This window comes from Octodon degus, unplaced genomic scaffold (assembly GCF_000260255.1).
Source record: "Octodon degus isolate 3935 unplaced genomic scaffold, OctDeg1.0 scaffold00215, whole genome shotgun sequence".
Lineage (NCBI taxonomy): Eukaryota > Metazoa > Chordata > Mammalia > Rodentia > Octodontidae > Octodon > Octodon degus.
This window is the reverse complement of record NW_004524791.1, coordinates 2,287,474-2,294,883: the sequence shown is the minus strand read 5'-3', so window position 1 is coordinate 2,294,883 and position 7,410 is coordinate 2,287,474. Positions and strand designations below refer to the sequence as shown.

The 7,410-nt window shown below is 51.7% G+C and overlaps 1 protein-coding gene across 1 annotated transcript in view; it reads right to left on the bottom strand.

Annotated features, from left to right (window-relative positions):
• Positions 1-4,328, bottom strand: part of Fanca (Fanconi anemia complementation group A) — a 64,502-nt gene extending 60,174 nt beyond the window's left edge. Inside the window, exons 1-6 of the mRNA XM_023705161.1 lie at positions 4,225-4,328; positions 3,981-4,090; positions 3,150-3,243; positions 506-639; positions 281-376; positions 5-36 (exon numbers count right to left, since the gene is read on the bottom strand). Coding sequence (XP_023560929.1) covers positions 5-36; positions 281-376; positions 506-639; positions 3,150-3,243; positions 3,981-4,090; positions 4,225-4,291 — 533 coding nt within the window. The 5' untranslated portion in view covers positions 4,292-4,328. The remainder of the gene's footprint in view (positions 1-4; positions 37-280; positions 377-505; positions 640-3,149; positions 3,244-3,980; positions 4,091-4,224) is intronic.
• Between the last annotated feature and the right edge of the window lie 3,082 nt (positions 4,329-7,410).

Here is a 7,410-nt window from a genome sequence, read left to right as displayed (position 1 = left end):
GTGCAGTCGCCACACTGCTTCCAGCCGCACAGAGCTCTAAGGAAGAAGGCAGCGTCTGGGCCCCGGTGGGCAACCTCCTGCCCCACACAGTCCCGGCCCTCGCGCACTGTGGGTGAATGGGGAACCGAAGTACTCTCCTCCTGCCCACAGCACATCCAATGCCCCCCTTCTAACTAATAACTGCGGACTTTGGCTGAATGCGTAAGAAAGGGAATCCCAAGATTCCCCTGAAAAGCAGAACACCCTGAAAAGCCTGACTAGAACTGCAAGCTCAAATCACCTGCACCCTCCACAATTCTTGGCAGAAGGAGAGACGGGAGAACATTCCGTGTGCCGATAAATACTGAGCAACATCCACTAAGGAAGACAGTTTTTTCTGAAAACAGAGAGAGAGTATTTTTAAAAACAGGCCAGTGAACTAAAATAATATTAAAGAAATGTGCCATTTCTCCCAAGAGTCCAACAGCAATGCATGTGCCCCCACCGAAGGGGCTCTGGCTCTTACCCTCTGCTCCGGGCTGAGCAGAGCCGGGTGGCTGGGCTCCGAACACACCCGCTCCATGCTGCAGGCCACCATCTTGGCTGCCAGGAGCGCCACAGGAACCCCCAGCCTCGAGGCCTGATCCCGCAAGGCAGAGCCTAAAAGGCAAGACCACAGGCTTCCCTGAAACATGGGGAAACTGGAAACGCAAGACTGGGGTCTGAAACGCCTCCTGCAAACGTAGCACAGCAGCAAACTGGCCATAAAAGAACGGCTGGGCAAAGCACAGCGCTGCAGTCATCCCAGCCCCTAGAAGGCGGACGCAAGGGGATGCTGAGCTCAAGGATATCACAGTCAAAGCAGCTCCTGGCACACGCACCAGCAATGCCTGCAACCAGTGCTGTCCGCCCGCTTGCTATGCCCCAGCTGACGCCAGGCGCGCAGCAACTGCAAGTGCATTCTGACGCGCGTGTACCCAGAGGACTTCGTTCTCTCTGCTCCCACTGACGGCTCTGCTGCGCTGGGCCTGCGCAGTACTCTGCTGTGCAGGGGGCAGGGGGAGCGCAGCCGGGCCAGAGGCACACGCAGTCCTCGCCCCAGGCGGGAGCTGCATCATGGCCCTTAGGCAGCCACCAGACAGGGGCCTGCAGCCCTTAAAGTGCAAATGCCTGACAGGGCAGAACCAGTGATGCCCACAAGCAAGGCATTTTCTAATGTACTGGCTTCCAAAATTAACTTTCAAGAGAAAAACAGGACACAAAATATGTTATGGACATGTACTGACTCCCCACACTGCCCGTGACCACTGTGTTCTGGAAACAGGCACTAAGCTTTTGTTTCATTTACCTATTTGGTACAGGGTCTCGCTATGCAGCTCGGACTCATAGTGATCCTCCTATTTTCAGCCTCCTCAGTGCTGGGATTACAGGCGTGCGCCACCACTCCGCGACTAGGATGCCAGCTCAGCAAGCCTCAGGGATGGGGCCAGCACAGCATGTGGGACCAGGGGTGGAACCTGGGTCCCTGTGCTTGCCTCAGCAGGAGCTTAGTCCACTGAGCTATCTTACCAGCCCTACTAATAATTTTTTAAATGTGAATTTAGAAAAAAGAAGACAAGCGGCTGAGGAGATGGCTCAGCAAAATAACCACGTGCCTGACAAGCACAAGGGCCTGAGTTCAGTCCCCGGCTCTGGGGAAAAAAAAAAAAAAGACAGAAAACCATAGCACATGTCCATTATCTGCCAGGCTCTACAAACAAATATAAATATTTAAATTAACTCATGTACAATAGTTATAGGTACTTCAAATTACAATATTAAAAATCAGCTGCTATGGCCCAGATATAATCCACAGTAGAAAGGTAGGAAAAAATGCTAAGCACATGCTTCCAATTTATACACGTGAGAATTTCTTTTCTTTACAAGACATTAATCTCACATCATCAGTATGGTAGCAATCTCCTTAAAAATCAGACTAAAAATAAAACTAAAAAGTATTAATGGATTGAGTCTATACTTCTATAGTTGGGGCTGGAGAGATGGCTCAGTGGTCTAAAGCACCTACTTGGAACAAGCTTGGCAAAGCACAGGGACTGCGGTTCAATCCCCCAGCACCACATGCCAGCCAGACCCGCCCCCTGGTGGGCTGAGCTGGCCACACACACACACACAATAAATAAATGTAATAAATAAAAATAAATAAATATTAAAAAAAAATGACATTATACTTCTATAGTTAAGGTTAAAGATATCCTTATGTAAGTTCTTATGCTTTGACCTAGAGTCCATACAAGAACACACAGCTAGGGGGGTCTGCCCCGAAGCTCAGTTCTTTAAGTGGCTGCTTCAACAAAGCAGTCACGCTCGATCCCCACAACTCAAGCCAGCCAAACCTGCCCTGATGGCATTCAGAGGCCCCCCCCAAAAAAAAAAACCACACAGCTAAGCTTTATTTCTTGGAGTACTGGGGCAGAACTCGGGAAATTCAAATGCAATTATGAAAGGAAGGCAAAAAAAGAAAACAAATGAAGAGTATTATCATTTAGTGGCATTTAGTGATCAGTTGGCAAGGCAGAACTATTAATTTAAAGTTCTTTTAATAGACTTTAAAACAAATTATTGGGCCGGGGAGATAGCTCAGTAGAATAAGCGCTTCCCTGGCAAGCACAAGAGCCTGAGTTCAATCCCCAGTTTCACCTAAATAAATAAATAAATAAATAAATAATTTAATGTCACTTTGCAAAACAACAATCATTGCATACTAAAAATGTGATGGGAGAGCCAGCCAGATAGCTCAGCAGATTAAAGCACCTGTATAGGCAGAGGGGCCAGGGTGCAAAAATCCCTGGGCCTGGAGTGCCAGCCTGCCCCCAGGCCGGCTGAGACAGTGACTGAGACTGGGCATGGTGGCGCATGCCTGTAATCCCAGCACTTGGGAGGCTGTAAACAGGAGGATCGCTAAGAGTCTGTTCTACGTAGTGAGACCCTGTAGACCCTGTACATCCTATACGAAATACATTTTAAAAAAAGAAAGAAAAGGGGGCCAGGGAGATGGCTCAGTGGAATAAGCACTTTCCTAGCAAGTGCAAGGGTCTGAGTTCAATCCCTGGTTCCACCAAAAAAAAGAAAAAAAAAAAAAAAGAAAGAAAGAAAAGGAAGCTGTAGCTCACCTATAAAGGCGCTAGATCGATCACTGCAGGCCTCCGCACTGTCACAATCAACCAACTGACTGAGACACAATTTTTTAATGGGTGGATTTTCTACCTAGAAACCAAAACATGAAGAGTGCTTTTAAAATTTAGGCTCTGTTCATAAAATGCCTGCGTCCTCAGCATTCTCAACTATTTTTAAGAGTACAACTTATTTAAGCCTCTTTAAAATTATTATTAAAGGGGCCGGGGAGATAGCTCAGCAGGATAAGCGCTTCCCTGTCAAGCACAAGGACCTGAGTTCAATCCCCGGTTCCGCAAAAAAAAAAAAAAAAAAAAAAATTGCATTCATCTCCGAGGACGTAAATGCTTGCAGCTTTCCTCACCTGGTCAGCATCTTCCGGTGGCCTCATCAGGTACACTATGCTTTTCAAGTTCAAAGCCCCAAACCTAAATCTGCCTGCCAAGGCCACTTCCTTTTTTTTGGCGGAACCGGGGGTTGAACTCAGGCCCTTGCTCGTGCCAGGCCAGCGCTTATCCTGCTGAGCCGTCTCCGGCCCTGCAACTTCCTTCTTCACGCATATGCATTTTTTATTCACACGCGTTTGCAGTTCGCGCTGCTTACATTCACCTTAGGGACGCGGCGCGCGCACTTAAGAGCCTTCCTTTCAGTTCCCCTCCTTCCCCCGCAGGTGTGCTCCGCATTTACTTGCAAGACTTTTCTCCTAGTTTCCTTTCTTTGTTAAGAAGTACTCTGCGTTCTCCCGCAGAGGTGGCCCGCGATTTGGGCACGCGCGCCACCTTCGCCGCCCGGCGCGGCACTGCTCGCAGGGCGCTCGCGCTCCCCCTCACCTCAAGCAGAAGGTCCCCCAAGTTCTGGTGGCGTCTCAGGAGCTGCACAGCCGATTCCTTTAATTTCTGCTGACGTTCAGGATTATGTTTTTGTCGCTTAAGCCTTCCCGCTAAGGGGGAAATCGGTTTCAAAACGTGACAGCACCGTCACCCTCGCCTCGCAACAGCAGTCCCCCAAGCCGGATCGAGCCCGGCCCTCCAGGAGCAGCGCCGCCCCACGCCCCGCCGCCTGACGCCCACCTACCCAGCAGCTCCTCCCAGGCTCGCCTGCAGCCCGGAGCCTCCCGGTGCGGACCCCGCAGGCCCGCCATTGCCGAGCAGCCGCACCCGAGAGGTGCGCGCCTTAAGCCCGCGCTGCCTTCCTATTGGCTGCGGCCAGACCCAGACGCCCGCGAGGAGCTGACGACGCACCCGAGTGGGAGGGGCCTCGCTTGGCGGCCATATTTGTAGTGGCCGGGGGCGGAAGCGCGTGGCGGCCATTTTGGGGGTGGCAGGGACCCCGCAGTGCCTGACGGTCGGGGAAAAGTCCTTCCGCCTTTGGCGCTGGATTTGACTACAGCCTCGTGTGCGCAGAGTCGGTGGCGCGGCCGTTGCGTCAAGTTGCTCCGGAAGAGGCAGGTTGGCCAACCAGATGGGGAGAAGCTAAAACCTCTGGCCCGCATTGCTAAAACGCCGGGAGGCTGCCGTGCCGGTCTGTCCCGGGCTGCGGGAAAGCGGAGCAGGGGCGGGAGTGCTGGCCTGAAAGGTTAGGGCTGGGGAGCGCGCGTCTCGGGGCCTCGCACCCTGCTCACGCCCGGAGCGCTCGGGCCAGCCGGCCCGCCGGAGGACGCGCGCTGCCCCAGGCCTCCACCTGTAAGGCCAGCCGGGCGTGTTCAGGGGCTGCCGGGGGAGGGCGAGGGCCTGGGAAGGGGTTTCTGAAGCCCAGAGCGAGGGGATGCAGAGCTGCAGGCGCTGAGAGGCACCGAGGCCCGGGGTGGGTGACCCTAATCTCGGCGGGCACGTGGCTGATACGCGGCACGCTGTGCATCGGCGCTTCCTGGGAAGATTGTTCTCCAGGGGTGAGGTGGGTGGGTGCAACTGCTGCAGCCACATTACTCCGGATTCCTTACTGAAGATAGAGAAGGCGGAGATCGATGGAGGTGAGGGTGGCGGGGTGGGAAGAGTCGGGGGAGCCCCGGCAGCAGCGACACTCAGCCGAGGGGCAGCCTCTGCTGGAACCGGGCAGTACAGCACAGTGCGCACACCCGAGCCACGGGCGCACGCACCACATGTGCAGATGCACGGCTGACAGACACAGGCTACTGTTCAGATGGACACACGAGCCACATGTGCACACCGCAGGCGAGCACGGACGCGGTGCACACAGCATTTCAGGTAGATGCTACTACTTCGTTCTTCCTTCAGCAAAGTCGTGCGTTAGCGGCAGTGACAAAGAAGGAGCTAGAGTTCCCTTCAGCAATACAGTTACATAAACTTGCTGGATTCCCAGGATCCAACAGTCTGAGAAGAAGGCAAGACGCACAAGATGGGCTTGGGCTTCCCATGTGCGTTGTTCCTTTGCTCTGACTGAAGCTCCCTGAGCAGAGGTGACCAAAGGAGAGAAGGGCCGGCCCAGCAAGAGAGGAAGCCCAGAGCCTGAGCAGGTGTTCAGAGGGCCGCACTCGTCCACCTTCCTGGCCGGAAGGTGGCACTGTCCTGCTTGTGACCGAAGGCCTCACCTTAGAAGAGTCTAGCAGGGGGCACACGCCTATCATTCCAGAAGAGCTTCATGTCTCCCTACAGGCAGGCAGGAGATCAGGCTGTACCCTGCCGTGGCCCCCAAGTAATGTTTCTCAACATGTGACCACCATTCTTGCCGCTACCCATCATCATATTCAGGAGGAAAAATAAAAGCTTGTAACAGACGTGAAGAGGATTTTTCACTCCATTGTAAAAGCAGTAACATATACTTCTTGATATAAAATCAAAACTCCAGAAGAGTGAGCTGGGCATGTAGCACGCATTCATATTTGTTCTTCACTTTTAGCTCTCAGCATCTTTACCTAGCAGAGGATCAGGGGCACATTCTGAGGTGTCTGCATGTCAAACCCCTCTCCTGTTTTCACTCAAAGATCCTGGGATTCCAGGACATGGAATACTAAATAGATAGAAATTCAAGGATCCAGACTCAGATGAATTTTTATTGCTTCACCAAGGAAATTGTTAAATACAATGGCTTTTCCTCCCCTTGGTACATGTGGTAAGGTGTGTAATGACCCCAAGTTCCATCTGGTGGCCACGATCCATACCACCTTGCCAATAGTTTCACCTTTAGGAGTGAGCTGAACGGTGGCCCTCGGAAGTTGCAGCTGCATCCTGACCCCTGGGATCCACAAACATTACCTTATTCAGAAGAGTCTCTTCATATGTAAGTAAAGGATCTCAAGATGAAATGGCCCTAGAAAATCCAAGTGGGCGCTAAATCCAATGACAAATATCCAAATAAGAAACAGAAGAAAAGATGACATGGAGAAGAGGAGAAGCCATGCGTAATGGACAGCTGCACGGAAGGAGGAAGTAGCCACAGCCTTGAAGCTCCGGGAGTCCCCAGAAGCTGTAAGTAAGGAACACAACTTTGCCCCAGTGCCTCTGGAGGGAGCTCAACCCAAGCTGGTTTCCAGCCTTCAGAACAGAGGGTTGGACGCTGTGGGGCATGCCTGTGGTTCCAACACTCAAGGCTGTTGAGACACTCGGCGCTGGGAGATTTCAAGTCAAGACCAGCCAGAACCACACAGCAAGACCTGTCTCAACAAAACATATATATACATATACATATATATGTATGTGATAAATTTCTACTGCTTAAGCCACCAGCCAGCAGTCATCTGTTTCAGCAGCGTCAGGAAACTCACACATCCACCATCGCTCTGTGCACTCATTCTACACGTTAGCACAGTGAGGAAGGACAGCTACGTGGCGTGTTGCCGTGAAAAGATCCCTAAGGCCCTGGCCACCCTGCAGGGGGTCAGGAACTCTGAGTATCTGTGGGCCCTGTGTGGGGGTCAGGTCCCGCCCTCTACGCAGAAGAAAAAATAGTAAATATTTTAACCTCATGGACCATAGTCTTTGTTGCAGCTACAGCACATTATGAAATGGCATGAAATAGCCACAAATGGGGCCAGGTGTGGTGGCGCACGCCTGTAATCCCAGTGCTTGGGAGGCTGAGGCAGGAGGATCATTGTGAGTTCAAGACCAGCCTGGACTACAAAGTGAGTTCAAGGCTAGCCTGAACTGCATAGTGAGACCCTATCTCAAAAAAAAAAAAAAAAAACAAAAAAAAAAGATATAATGTGCATATCACCAAAAATCATGTATCTTGTATCTGCTAAGTATATTTTTCTGCATGCCTATTTTTATAAAGCACATGTTTTTGTTTTTTGAAAGACAGTCT